The 15,285-nt window shown below is 37.4% G+C and overlaps 1 protein-coding gene across 47 annotated transcripts in view; it reads right to left on the reverse strand.

The window, feature by feature from the left end:
* The window catches only part of DLG2 (discs large MAGUK scaffold protein 2), a 1,058,052-nt gene that overhangs the window by 40,554 nt on the left and 1,002,213 nt on the right, over nucleotides 1-15,285 (reverse strand). For all 47 annotated transcript variants that reach the window (XM_083797000.1, XM_083796967.1, XM_083797009.1 and 44 more), the window contains one exon: nucleotides 6,787-6,862. In XM_083797000.1, coding sequence (XP_083653126.1) covers nucleotides 6,787-6,862 — 76 coding nt within the window. The remainder of the gene's footprint in view (nucleotides 1-6,786; nucleotides 6,863-15,285) is intronic.

Here is a 15,285-nt window from a genome sequence, read left to right on the forward strand (position 1 = left end):
TCTTTGAGTAACACCCCACAGGCAGCCTTCCCCATTAGAAAGAAACAAGAAATTAGAAAGACTGGTGGAGCACAGAGAAGTCAGGCCAGATTGGCAAGAAGAGATAAATCTGGCTGAGACTGAGAATAAAGAATATTTAATTGTGTGTCAGTGCCTACGCCACCTTCAGTAACCCTCCTTCATTTCATCCTTCCAGGTAGGAGTATACTGCTTCATTTTTGTTCAAACTCTCTTCTTAGTAAATCGCTCCACCTGTGATCCCACACGTTCTGTTGTTTGACACGTCCATTGTCTTTTCCTCAGCATCTGTTGCTATTTTCTGACCACCAAATTTAGAGGAGGAAAAAAAAGGCAGACTCCCTCCTTTTCTCTTTTCATACACGAACAGATATACAAACACATCAAGGTGCACAGAAACGTTATTGCCAATCCAGCATCTCTCCTTTCACTACCATTTAGCTGCTGACTTGAGGGTATTCCAAAAACAAACATGAGGAAGCAATTGTGTGGATTATTTTATAAGGAAAGCCTATGGGTCAATGAGATCAATATTTTTTTGGATATGTTGAAGGATCTACTCTTTCTGTGTCAGTGCCATGTAACCCACTGGTGTGTGTTACCAGGCTTTGTGCATCAGCAGTGAGCTCCATAGAAGACACAGGTTTTCAAACACGCTCAGACTGCAGATTTTGTTCTGCTTCTAGTATTGTCCCAGTGCCAAACATTTGTAATATCAAATATTTTTAGAGGAGGAATGCAAAGAAAAGTTGGTAAAAATACACTGACTATGTGGAACACTTTCTGATTATGGACAGTTTCTCCATAAAAGTGGTGAAACTCAGAAAACTTAAGCCTAGTAAAACACTGATATCTGTTTGAAATTATCTTCAATAGGCAGAGAGAGAAGGTGGATAGTCTAAAACATCCTTACATTTCCTAATTTCTGAAAAGCAGGGATTTGGTTGAGAAACTGTGAAACTCTAGGAGTTTCAACATTTCTAATGATGAGGACAGTGAAGCACCGGAGTGGACTGTTTGGGTAGAATGTAAAGTTTTTCTCATGGCAGGTCTTTAAACAGAGATAAGACAAATCTGCAAGACCAGAGAAAGGTACAGAAGATAGCCTCAGGGCAAGGCTTAGACTTAGTGACTGCCTGAGGTTCCTTACAGACCAGTTTTTCTCTAGTTTGATGACTAGGGCTGAAAATGATAATAATTTCTAGAGTATATGTATATATATATATATATGTATATATATTTTCCTCAGCTTCTTAATAAATTGTCAAAATATGTTCTATGTATCAAGTCCTGACAGCCACTGGATTTTGACAATTTGGAAAAAAGGTACATTGAGTATGCAGAGGGTTTTATTTACACCACAATACTGAATTTGCTATCTCAGTCGAGCTTAGCTTTTCTCTTTCATGTCTCAATGCAGTATTACTAAAATGACAATAAAGCAAGAGGATGACCTTACACTGCAGGCAGGGCTGTGGGATCTGTAAACAGAATATGCTCATAAGAAATATTATTAAATGCCGTCAAGCTTCTGACTGTTACAATAAATACTTCCAGAGGTATTTGGAGAGGCAGGCTGAGCGTAATGTGGGTGATCTGTCTGTAATATCAAAAGCACTGTGAATGCACTAGGGAAAATGAACAGGAAAGGCTGATGGATATTGATGGAGTAATATGGTGTGGGTCACAGCCCAGAGCTGTTGGGAAGAGATTTTGGAGGGATGGGACAGGCCCCTTTCTTGGCAGGCATCTTATCCCCACTGGGCAGCCATATAGAAAGACTGCACAGTTATCATGGACTGAACTCCCCCAGGCACCCTGAATACACATTAAAAGCTGAGAGACTGGAAGAAGCATGAGATTTGTTTCTTTGGGAAATAAAATTGGTTATTTATCAATAAAAAACATTCTGGAGTCACTGGCCAGTTAAGGGGTGAAATGAAAAGGCATATGGTATAAAAAAAAAGTTTTCTGTTTAACTTTTTTTTCTGTTTTACCTAAACATTATGCTTCAAGATAGTGCAATACTCCTCTGGGACAAGAAACATCCATGAATATTAGAAAAAAGTGAGATGTTGATAAAGGTCTTTCCAAGAGCCACAGTTTCTGCTATAAAAATATTTTCAAGAGACAGTCAAGAAAGTGCATATAATCTGACAGTGAGAACAGCAAGAGAGATGCTATTTCTGTCTCCTGAAAGACTGGTTGTAATTACAACAGTTAAGAAAAAAGTAGATTACTGGCTTGTCTCTTTCTCCTCTGTAATATTTCTGTCATTGTTTGGCATTCTTTTGATTCAGTAAAAATCTGAAAAGCCCTCAGCCACTGTAGGTTTTAGGATTAATAAAACAAAGTCTGCTCTTGCTAAGCCTGAAGCTTGTGGTAGGCATAATTACTAACAGTTCAGTATACTGCTTTGATAGATACATAACCCTGCTCATGGCTACTAACATGGTCTACTCCTTCTGGTGCAAAGGTGAGCATCTAAAGATGCTTGGGAGACGATCTTGAGTTCAACATAGCATAAACAATACTTTTTAATTAAGTTTGTGCTCACATAATTCCAGTAGCTTCCTTCAACATAAACATTTTATATAAACCTTTGTGCTGCTCCATTTTCCATTGGTTATCCATAGACCAGTTGGCCCCATAGACTGAGAGCGCGAATGTTTAGGAAATTAACTATTTTAATTAAAATTCATTCGTGCTTTTTCAAGTTTGAAACTTTAAGGTAACCAATATCCTGGAAATGCTGCCCTTTGCTGCAGTAACACAGAGCAGCCTTTGGGAATTTGACGGATGGCCTGGTTGTTTTGATATGACGCCCATGTTATTTAACAACTGGAAAAAGTTGTGAAGATCATTACTTCATTATGTAGATGAAGCTAGAGACTGAACTTGGTCAACCCAACTGAGGCACAATCAATGCTTGATTAAATGAAGCTGTTTATACCAGTCTTGTATTATTTTCCTTATTATATAGGTGGTAGCAGTTCTGACTGGTTTGATATCTTTAAAAACGTTAGTAGGATCTAGGAACCAGATGATTTTTTTTTTAATTTAACATAAGCTGTACTAATGTTTCATTTGCTGCTTATACAATAAATGATGTATCTGAAACCAAACAAGTAAGTTTCTTTTGCTCTAAGTGAAGGGACTAGAAAACAAGACTTACAAGGAGCAGCTGAGAGAATTCAAGTCTATTAATCTGGAGAAGAGGAAGCTGAGGGGAAACCTGATTGCTCTCTATGACTAACTGAAAGGAGGTTGCAGTGAGTTGGGTGTCAGTCTCTCTTCTCAGGTGACGAGTGATGGGATATAAGAAAACGGTCTCAAGTTGTACCAAGGGAGATTTACATAGGACATTAGGAAAAATTTCTTCATGAAACAGTGGTCAAGCACTGGAAAAGGCTGCCCAGAGAAATGGTGGAGTCCCCATCATTGGAGGTATTTAAGAGACGTGGAAGTGGCCCTAAGAGACATGGTTTAGTGATGGGACTTGGTAGGTCAGGTGGATGGATGGACTTTGGTGATCTTGAAGGTCTTTTCCAACCTAAATGATTCTATGAAAAGTAGACATGTTGGGTTAAGCCAACAGAGATCTAGTTAGCCCAGTAACTTTTTCGGAAGTTGTCCAATAACAGATTTAAGAGAAAAAGCAAAAGAAGCATTATTTTCCCCTCTTATAACCTCCCTGCTTCATGAAATGAACAATTAGTATGTCCTGAGCTACATGAACACAGAGTTGAAAGTTGTCACTAGATTCACTGCTTGAAAATTTATCTAATTCCTTTTAAACTTATTTATGCTTTATACATAATCCTGTTGTGATGGGCATCAGAATTTAATTTTGCATTGTACAGAAAGGTACAAAGGCCCAGTTGTACTAAGGCCTGATTTAAACTCAAGACCATAAGATTTCACTAGTGCTCCCCAACTGAGTTTCACATTCCCTGTTTTTGTATCCATCCTGATCTTTTATGTTTTTTAATCCACAAGCCATAGACTGGAGGATTCTAATGAAATGAATTGAAAGTGGTATAAATATTCTAAATCGTACTTAAAAAAAATACTAGTAACTTTTTATGTGAGGTAACACACTCAAGTTTGATTAGAAAAAGAGGAACTTTGGGGCCTTTGAAGAGGTTGTCCTTCAGCTATCCCTAACTTAACAGGTTTATCAACTGTATTGCTGAGTGTTCTTAAACACCTTTTTAATGAGACACAAGAACCCAACCAACTACAAATGTCACACCGTCTATAATACTGTGTTTGTGTCTTATCTCTGAATATGGGATTAAAAATAAGGTACAAACAAATGAAAATGCATAAGACTTGAAACTGGTAGAATATCCAGACAGTTCATATTTTAAAGTCACAGAGAGAATTTAGCTCAAAGAAATTTTTTCACAATCTCATTAAAAAAAAAATCTTCTGTGGCTTATTAGCTCTTAAGCATTGCTTCTATAAGGGAAGAAAGTATCTGGGGCTAGCAAGATGATTCATATAAAAACACAACACTATGAACCTTCTACCTGTGCAAAATGTTGAAGCAGTTTCTGTATTCAGTTATTTATTTATTTATCTTTTTTAAGTTTCCATGCATATCTCCTGGCCAAATTTAGAAACATCACATGAAATGCTATTCTCCCAATTTCATCTTTAGGGTAAATTAAACTGGAATGAAATTTCTCTCACTTGTCCACATGGTCATGCACATATGAGCTCAACGGCGCAACAGACACCGATAAGCCCATTCCTATCTGAATTTTAGTTTGATTTCCAAACAGAAGAGTTCTCCTGGGCTTACTGCAGCCTTGTTTATCTGCGCTGAATTTCTTCCAGATTAAAAAAAAAAAAAAAAAAAAGTAAAACATGCCCTGTTAGACAGCTTATGTCACTTCTTCTTGAACACTGAAAGACTAAATGGAAATGCTGGTCACAGACACGCATGCATATATGTGTATGTAAACACCACATTTTACATGATGATGCTTAATTTAACAGTGGACACTTTTTCCCTTTATGCTCTTTCAAATGCAAGCCTACATTATCTTTTCCCAAAAAGTCTTGATTTTTTTTTTTTGTATAGACAAAAGCAAATTTTAGCAAATACTAACAATAGAAAGTATGTTCCCAAAAGGATACAACAGTCTTGATCTGTAATTATGCAATTTATGCATACTGAAACAAACATTGATATGAAGAGCTAGAAGATTAATGCTACACTGATGACAAAAAAGGAAAAACAATTTGGGGAATCAAGAGGTAATTAAATTCTTGACAGACTCACTTGAATAAGGACCATTAGTTATATGAATGAATTATTCCCCTGAGGTTTTGATTATATACAGGAAATAGGCATTTAACAAGTGATTTCATTGGCAATATAAAGCATATTATCTCCGAAAATAAATGACAAAGTTAATTTACAGGGTTACAGAGAGTGGCCTTTTCAAATTTAAAAATGTAGTTCTGACTCCTGAAGAAACACGATGAGATACAGAAGTCCTTTCACAATGCTATTATGTATTTTAAAGCAAGTTACCTGCGTATGCAAATAATAGCGCAGAGCCTGAATTATGATTCCATGCACCTTATAGATCTGGAAAATTTGTTTCCATCGGTGCAATTATTCTGCATTTGCATTAAACTCAGGAACTGTTGTGCATGGCAGTAAGGGAAGTATTTACAAATTGCAACTCTGAAATATTATTTTGCTAGCATTTAGAGGCTTGGGACGCACTGCGCTAGGAACCGCTTCTCAGCAAGAGGAACTTTTCATCCTGCTAATCTGTTATAGTCTGAAGTGAAAGGACAGGATAAAATGGGGAAAAAAAAAAAAAGAAAAGTATTTTTATCCCCATTACAGAGTGAAGGATTAAGAGCGAGAATTCCAAACTAGGCAGAAGACGACAAGAACCACAGGTCTGGAAGGGACCTACTGAACCACTTAGTTTTTGCTCCTTTCTAGCTCCTACCTATAACTGTGTCTTCTCGTCATTCAGTTTTGACCCTGCATTGTGTTTTCTGGAGCCAAATGGGACTTTTTGTTTGTGGCTTCAGAAGTACTCTCTCGGTTTGATCACTGAAGCCCTCAGTTGTAAATCCCACGCACATCAACGTTGTTTCAAAGCCAAATCCCTGCAAAAGTACTATCAAGTGAATACTATACTGCTAAAATGTAAGCTATACTTAAGCAGAAAAATATACCTCCACAGCCAGTACTGCGGTCATTTTTCATGTTCAGACTCTTGCCAGCCAGACTGTAATGTGTGAGGTATTAAATACCAGACCAGTGAAAACAGTCAACTGCTGGGCACAATAAAGCAATGCTGAAGAGTGATAACAACAGAAACACTGCTCTGGCCAGGTAGTGCTGGTGGGAAGTTACTTGCAGATTTGGTGTTGGCTAGCCCACCGTGCCTGCTGTGAAACACACCTGTGTTCAATGTCTGTCAAAACTGTCAAAGCAGAATGTCCCAAAACCTAAATTTTGCATTCAGGACTCTAACATTCAACGTTTCTTTTGAGATGTAACAGCTTTTGAAAACAGGAAATTTATATTTCCTGCCCTGTTCCATTGAACATATATCCATATATATTTCTTTTTAAAATCTACCATCATATTGTATTTCTGTCTATATTTCACTATATTGCAGGCTTTTGTTGCAACAACCTAAATGTTTCTTATGCTGCTGAAATTTTGTCTACTCTGAAACATATGAGTACAAAGTGCAACTTCAAGAGGTTTTGTTATTTACGTACCCCTTTTGCATCAATTACACCAGGCTTCGCATTGAATTTCACCGTCTTCAAACGGGCACGCTCCTTTCTTTCAACTCTGTGGAAAAGAAAACATGAATAAAGAATCACATGTTGATTGGAGCAGTGTTTTGTACGATGCATTTGATATCTGATCTCCTAAGACCTCTGGTGGCTTATTATGCGTGAACAGAACATCTAAAATCTAAAACAAATTTTACAAATTGGGAGAGATGTCAGGTCACTTCCTCAGCCAAGTAGCACTTTGCTGGCAAACACAGGACTGACTTTAAAGAGCCTTAGCTTTCTTACACCAGCAGAGCAGCATTCCCTCCCAACAGACACGGAGATATGGTAAAAGCACATCAAGGATTTACCTTCTCTGATTTAAGCTGTCCAGAAATTAGGCAACATTTATGGTTCTGCGGTCAGAGGAACAAAAGAGGGACAGAGAGAATAAGCCATTCACCTCAGTGCTCTCAGATGTGTACTTTGGGGTACAACAAATTTCTCTCTATGAAGCCACCTTTTTCTTTTCCTATAGAGGGAGCTTTGATCCCTAGTTTACATAAAGGATGAACATTTAGATTGTCCAAATAAGGCAAAGTGAATCCAATCTATTTTAAAAAAATACACCATAGTTTCAGGCTCACCAACAGCTTGAAAGTTATCTTAAAATACCTTAAAAAACAACATGTGACACATAGCAGTGGTGAACAGTACCTAAACTCACGGCAAATGCAAACTAAAAAGGACAAAGTTTCACCTGATGGACTAAAATGTAAGAAATCAGAGTTGTTGTAGGTACTTTTATCTCTCCTTACACCTCATTTTCCATTTGCTCCCTGGAATGCCCCCCTCCCCCTCCCTTCCCCTCCCCTCCCCCCCCCCTCCCCCCCCAATTGCTGCCTTCACCACAGCTGAAAACACGCTCAGTCATAAAAGTGGATAGGTTTTAATGGTTTTAACCAGTTGACTCTGCTGACTGGGATGGTCAGGTAAGTGCTGCAGCAGGTCTGCTGGTGCAGACTGGAAGAGGGGGAAGGGGAAGAGGGGGAAGGGGATGCTCCTTTCCTTATTCTTCAGAGCAACCTTTACCTCGAATCTCCAAGAAAAACAGAAAATTTCCTTCTAAACTGAGCAGGAGAGAGGTAACTAGAAGTTTAGATATTTTAAGTTTTCTCAAATTATCCCAAAGCCATAAAGCAGTATTTGCTACACACAGGCAGTTGGTCTGCCCATAGTTTTGTAGAGCCCTTTACATGTTTAAATATTTGGTTCTTCATTCCAGGTTTTACAATGCCATAGATTTTTTAAATGTCTTGTCATCAGCTCGCTTTGAAGAATGAATGCAGGTTCAGTGAAGTAATTTTGAAGATGTTGTCCCTGGAAACTTTTTCTTGTTTTAAAGGCCTTATTCTAAATTTGTCTTTTGACAGATGGAGGTACTCGTTGCAATATTCTAGTGCAGAGAAATTTGTTTTTCTTCAAGGTTTTGATTATTTAAAATTACACAGTTTGTTCAAATTAGCACGTTTGAGAGGTACAAATGATTTGGGGCAGAAGAACTATTTTCAGCCACTTTAAAACACTGTGAAATGGGGAGGTGGTCTTTTTTTAAACTACGTACTACATGCCAGCAGATGAATGAAAAGAATTTGTTTTGATTTATTTCAGTGAAGTATGTGGATTCTGAGGACAAAAATGTGCAGGTACTAATAACAAAATAGCGTGGTCAAGTAGGAGAGGACACAAATGATGTATTCCAGTTTCTCTGCTCTAGATTCAGTTTGGTCCCATGAACTGTCCACCCATTAACAGATAGATGCATTGGGTGAGCTTATCTTCAAGATCAGTTTAACACAAATGAATCTAGTATCGAGAATTAAGACAGCTGCATGAGACAAACCAAAGTGCAGAAAGGGAAGGCAAAAAGGGCATTAGTGTTGACAGCTCTTCCCCGATCTGAAACAAAAAAATACAGCAGACAGTCCATGTGTGCCCACCTCATAGGACTGAAGAGCCCAAACTGCAGTGTGGTATAACCCACAATTTGTCTCTGTCCTTACAGTTCTGGTAGCTGTATATTTAAAGGAAGTGGAAAAGCTTCAATGAAAAGCCTAAACAATTATTTGATCTTAGTATCTCCTGCTTCAATAAATACAGTTTGAGAGAGGCGATTTTACTTTGTATATGCAGTACCTTCAGAGTGAGAAAATACCAAGATCTAAAAAATTCTCTTTAGGAGAGAAAAAAATCAAAATCATTGGTCATAATCTGATGCCTGATGAATCCAGATTAGAGAAAACACACGGTTTACTTTTTAATGGTTTAGAACTTTAGACACCAAAATAATAAAGAAGAGGTAAGTGTGGTATCTCGATCCAGAATGGACAAACACAAATTCCAATCCTTTGTGTAGAGGGGAAAAAAAAAAAAAAGAGAGAGAGAGAGAGACATTGTTCCTTTTCTGTCCCTAAATATTATGGGTCAATATCCCGAGTTTCCATTATTTAATGAATGGGCATTATTTTAAAAACATGTTAGGGAACATTAAAATGTATTAGAACACTGATATATATACAGTAAAAATTTTACCTGTAGGAAAACCATATACCTATAACATATTTTGAAAGTTCACCATTACTACAAGATTTACAAATGTTGTATATTAAACCTTTTAACACACTATGCTTAAATAATACCTGTAATTAAAAAAAAAATCTCTGAAAGGGTGAGCTGTCCCCCAAACAAAACCAAACCCCAAGAAAAACAGGTGGAAACAGAAGTATGCAGAAAAGAAGCTATTCTTGTCCTAACTTGCCTTGAATAATATGGTCATTACTATAAAAGTGGCAATTACTACCTTTGCAAAATCATCTACAGGATCTATCATTTACTGGTCCAAGCAAAAAAATCCGATCATCTGCCTATAATTGAAACAGTAACTCTGTTTGTCTAAGCTTATGAACTTCTCTAGGAAATCCAAGTCAAATCCTGCAAAGCTAGCTTATAAGAGCTCAATATTGTATTTTTATTAGACAATAAATAGCTAGGGGAAAAAAAAAAAAAAGGTTTATTATATCCTCCAAATTGGTCCAAATATGACCCTTTTTCTAACTTTCACAGTTTCCCATAAAGGACATTAAAATATATTCCCTCAAATCTCTTGGTTTCTAAGTCTGGATAGCAAGATTACCTAGTTTGTGGTAATCAATTTTTTAAATAAAAACTCTCATCTTTTGATAGAATGATAATTAGCACAACATGTTTCCTTTTGTCTGTGTGGGCTTATACATTTCCTACTGAAACACAGTGAATGCTGGTTACTATAGTTACAGTTTAAATTTAGAATAAATGCATTTCTCTGGAAGTGTGGAATATTCACATGGAAACAGCTCAAATGCAGCTTTCAAATTAAATCTGTTATTAAAAACACATGAACAGTCTTAAAGTTAAACTAGCAGATGAAGTCCCTTGATAGTATCAGTAAGAAATGAAGACTTGAGGCTGTGTAATTGCCTAAATAGGATGGATGCCTTCTGAGAAAATAATTACCTCAAATGAACACAGTATTCTACTTATACTTATTAATCTGTGTTAACATTTACACTCATTCCAATCCTGTCTAACTTCCTAAAACATCTGCTTTTAACTTGATTTCTTATTCACTGCATAAAGAAATTTGGAAATTAACCCTGAAGAGTGGATCTTATTTATGAAATTCTTCATAATTGCATTAGCAGTCAAGGAGGAATGGTTGTTCTCTACAGGCATACAAGACAGATGAGGAACTGCAGAAACATTCTGCATTGCTTCTAGTAGTGCATAAATAATATCATTACGTGCCATTAATCCTCCTGGAAAGTGTAGCAATAATATTCATACATGCTTATAATGCCTGCTGAATATTACAAGCATTTCATAATCGACAAACTGTATTGAGGATAGCATACAGTGTTGTCTCCCACTACAATTTTCCTGACACTTTTCATAATAGAAATCTTTTCAGTTACTTATTATTTAGCTGAACAGTAAACTTCCAAGCCAAAATTTCACACATCCCAGGGTGATTACAGTACTGCTGCTGCCCAAAGTGTCAACGAAATGGGTTAGCTGTTGGAGAAAAGCTGGCAGAAAATAAATGGTTTCACCCAGGATATAAAATTATTTTAAAGCACTTTGGTTCAGGTGCTCCAGTGTCTTCATGTATTGGGTGAGGGACTTGAAGTGTGACAAGATGCTGCTCTGGTGTAAGGAATAAACCTCTCTTTTTCCTTTAGGAATCCTCCCAATATCCAAATGTCTGAAAAGCTTTGTTTCTTTGCATGCTCTGGAGAAATCTATTAGAAATTGGTTCTCCAAAGATTCTGTCTTTGTTGAGGTGGCCAGAGTGTAGGCTGCAGTGAACAAAGATGATTCTATAATTTCTCATCAGAGCTACTGGGACATTTTTGCCATAGACAGATGCAAAAAATGGACTAAAAATTGTTGTGAATGACAGAAAATAAAAAATACTGAATATCAGTTTTGCATGCATCATTGATCCAGTTCTTTAAATATATATTTTAATTAACTTTTAAAAGGAACATTAACTCAAGCATTTTTAGTGCTTTTTTGAATCTTTATTTTTTCAGTCTCTATATTTTAACAAAAATAAATGAGTCATTTTATCTCCAAGAAAAAGAGGAGGTTAGGCACAAAGTGTGTTTCACAGTAGCTGACACTGTGAATGCCTAAATTCTTTACACTTCTCCATTGTTTTAGCTGATAGTACAGCCACCATCCCTTGGACTATGTTTTGAACAATCAGCTGAGGAAACTGCTTTTAAAGGAAGAAAAGTTTCACTTTAAACTGTATTCATTTTTCATTCACCACTGCTGCACAAAACTGGATTATAAAGGGACTGAGCAAAAAATTAAGTGAAGGGGAAGGATTCCCCTCTGCCAAATTCTGCAGAGACCCAATTTTGCAACCGAAGATTGCATGATATACATTGATCCCATGCCCCTTCCTAATTATAAATCTGCTTGGTAGAACTATGCTTACAGGTTTGAGGAAAGCAAGGACACAACTTCAAAAACTACTTCGTGGCTCAAGTCCCATTTTCAGAATTGCCTGGGGGTCACTGAGGCTCAATGAGGTTTCAAGAGATCTTCAAAGATGTGACTTGGGAGCTGAAAATCTCTGAGCCTCACATGGAGACAGTCTCATCAAGCACAACTGATGAGGACTGAATCTCCTGCTTTCCACCTGCTCTCCAAGTGTAGCTCCCTGCAGAAACATTATGGTGTACAGTGAAATGGTCTAAGAACATCTGAGATCTGGGGCAGATGGAGTATAAACTGTGTACTTGTTTTCAGAGATGCTCATTCATGCAAGTTTCTTCCCCTACCAAAAAAAAAAAGGATAATTTGGGGTAAAAAAAACTTATAAGCTGTCCCAAGCTACTCCATCACTACTTGTGCAACTACAGGGAGATTTAAATCTCATTAAACTCAAGGGGAAATAAGTTTTTGAGAGTGAAGTATGGCATCACTGTCTGTTGTGGCTACACTCGCTTCCAGGGCATCTGTACTCACAGGAGAATCTTTATTTCTGCTTTATTTGCTTAGACTCCTTGTGTGATGAAAGGAGAGAGTTACTGTCTCGTATGGAAGAACTAGTAGAAGGACAATAATCTAAAATCACCTCCTCCAGCCTTTTGAGTGACCAGGGTGAGGTAAGATATGGCCTCCCACCTGGCTTCACAACTTTGAAACTTCTCATGGTAGGAGACACCTTACAGGTTTTTTTTTTGTTTTTTGTTTGTTTGTTTGTTTGTGTTTTTCCCACTAATGATCAGGATTCATTTTCCTCTTCCCCAGTATGGCTAAAGGAGTGGAGAAGTACATTCAAAATATAGAATCATAGAATATCCCGAGTTGGGACCCATAAAGATCATCTAGTCCAACTCTTGGCACCGCACAGGTCTGCCCAAAGTTTAGACCATGTGACTAAGTGCACAGTCCAATCGCTTTTTAAATTCAGACAGGCTTGGTGCAGTGACTACGTCCCTGGGGAGCCTGTTCCAGTGTGCGACCACACTCTCGGTGAAGAACCTCTTCCTGATGTCCAGCCTAAACTTCCCCTGCCTCAGCTTAACACCGTTCCAGCGGGTCCTATCACTGGTGTTTACAGTGAATAGGTCACCTGCCTCTCCACTCCCCTTCGCGAGGAAGTTGTAGAGAAGTACATTCAAAGTATACCTCAGACTTCAGTATTTCCTCACTAGCAAGTTCAAGACTTTAGCTCCTTATGACGCTGTTCCCTTCTGACTCATTTTCTGAGGAACTTACTACTGGGATGCAACACCTAAAGGCATTGCAATGTCTAACCACCTTTTGTGTCTCTTGAAAATGGGATTTTTCAAAATGAGACTTTCGGATATTTTTGTGCACTGTAAACAAGAAGAAATTGAGTAAACCTCATCTGAACATGAACTGTGAACCTTTATTGTTGGGTATTAACGGACCACTGGGAATTTTGTCAGTGCCTTTGTAAAAGCACTAATCAGTCTTCTCAGTGGAGATGTAAAATAACAAGTGAGATATACATTAATCTTTAATAATTGCATTTATCATTGATGTAGGGATACAAACAAAAAAAATGGTGTCTGGAATCCAGTAAAATGGTTACAGTAGCCTATTTTGCACAGATTTGGCACTGAGGCATTTTGTAGAATGAAAGCAACTTCCAAATCCAGTATGAGAACTGTAGTAAGGAGAGTTACTACAGAATGCAATATAAAATGGATATTTGAAAAAAAAAAAACTTGCTATATTTTACATCTTTGTTAACATGTTTCTTCATGTCTCGCTTAGCCATTTCCACGACATCCACTTTACATCTGTTTTCCCTACCCATCAAGTGAAAGGTAAGTGAAAATGTGGATTACTATATATAGTCCAAATATGTGGAATCAGCAAATAGTCTTTTATTGCTTCCATTCTTTGCATTGTTTAGCTTTGTTTATGTGAGGTCTGAATGTACCAATAAATTCCTGTTCTCCAGATTATTTTTGAGCATTCCTGAAGTGGTATTTTTGCAACAGAACATCAGAATTTTTCAGTAGCAGAGAACATGCTGTCTTTCAGCTCTTCACCTTCACTGACTTGCTTATAGAAAGCAGCTTAGCACCTGGTCAATATTTTATGAAAATGGTAGATCTAATGCTATTAGAAAATGAATTCTCATAATACTGTAGAACAACTTCATTCTGTTTAAAAGCGAAGGGCTGTTTTCCTTCAGCAGATAACTTTCTGTCATTGTAGGAGGCAGGAAGAGGATTATATATACACACGCATATCAATTTTACTCCGTATTTATTTTTTCTCATTAGGTTAGTAAGCATAGTCAGGTAACTTATTTTAGACAAAGCTTACAAGATCATGCCACATTAAAAAGTTTTATAATCTAAAGATTGAAGTCTTAAGGGGTATTTAGGAAGGTGGACAATTTGTAGGAGACCATTAAAAATAAAACTCACTTGAGTGGATAAACATGCCTTTCTGCCAGGCTGAGCAGAATAACAAATTTAAGCTGGCTTTTTGTCCACAGGGACTTCTGTGCTGAGGAAATCTCTTGTTCCTTGTCCTTAAAAATGTTTGTGAAACATTGGTTTTTAATGTTTTTTTTTCCTCCCATTTTGCTCTGGGAGGAGAGTGTGGTTACACGTGTTTGCGGGGAGAATGCTGTCCATCTGACAACACAACTGTCAGGATGGTGCTGCCACACACCTTTAGTCAGTGATAACAGAGATACGAGTTACACAACTCTTTGCAGCCACATGCACTCAAATGAGCTGAAAATGGAAATCTTGGAATGATGGTTTTGTGGCTGCACATCTTAAAGACGACAGAAGGATTAGTGTGAATGCTTTAGTGTTATCAGACCAAATACTCAGTGCCTACAGTGGGAGCAATAGTAGAAGTGGTGAGAATTTAGGCTAGGCTGTTCTGTGTGGAATTGCAAACTAAATTAATTTCAGACACACAGACCCAAGTCAAACAAAAGTACACACATCATAGAAAATACTGAAGCTTTCCATTCTTGAAGTGGGAGGTTGCTGTTGTGTGGGGATTACAATGTAAGTTTTTCTGTGTGCAGATACTCAGCAAAGTAAAAGTGGAAAAAAAAAAAAAAAGAAGGTGTAAAATCAATGCTACAGCAAATTAAAATCGCTTTACTCCTAAATGAAAATATCTTTCTAGGAATTTAATACACTGTAACTTATGACATTGGTTTCATGCTTTTTTTTTTTTTTATTTCACTTTACTGAATGTGAGAATTTCCATGGGGAGGGAGTCTCAGAAATAGGCTGCTCTGCCTGCTACTGACCTTTATGGGAAGCTGAATCCATTTGATTATCCTGACAAGAGGAAGGACAGTGAGGCAACCAAAAATTCTTATGATCAAAAGCCCAGCATACGTAGAAATGAAAATCTAAATCCATACATCTA

The sequence above is a fragment of the Anser anser genome, assembly GCF_964211835.1.
Source record: "Anser anser genome assembly, chromosome: 1".
NCBI lineage: Eukaryota > Metazoa > Chordata > Aves > Anseriformes > Anatidae > Anser > Anser anser.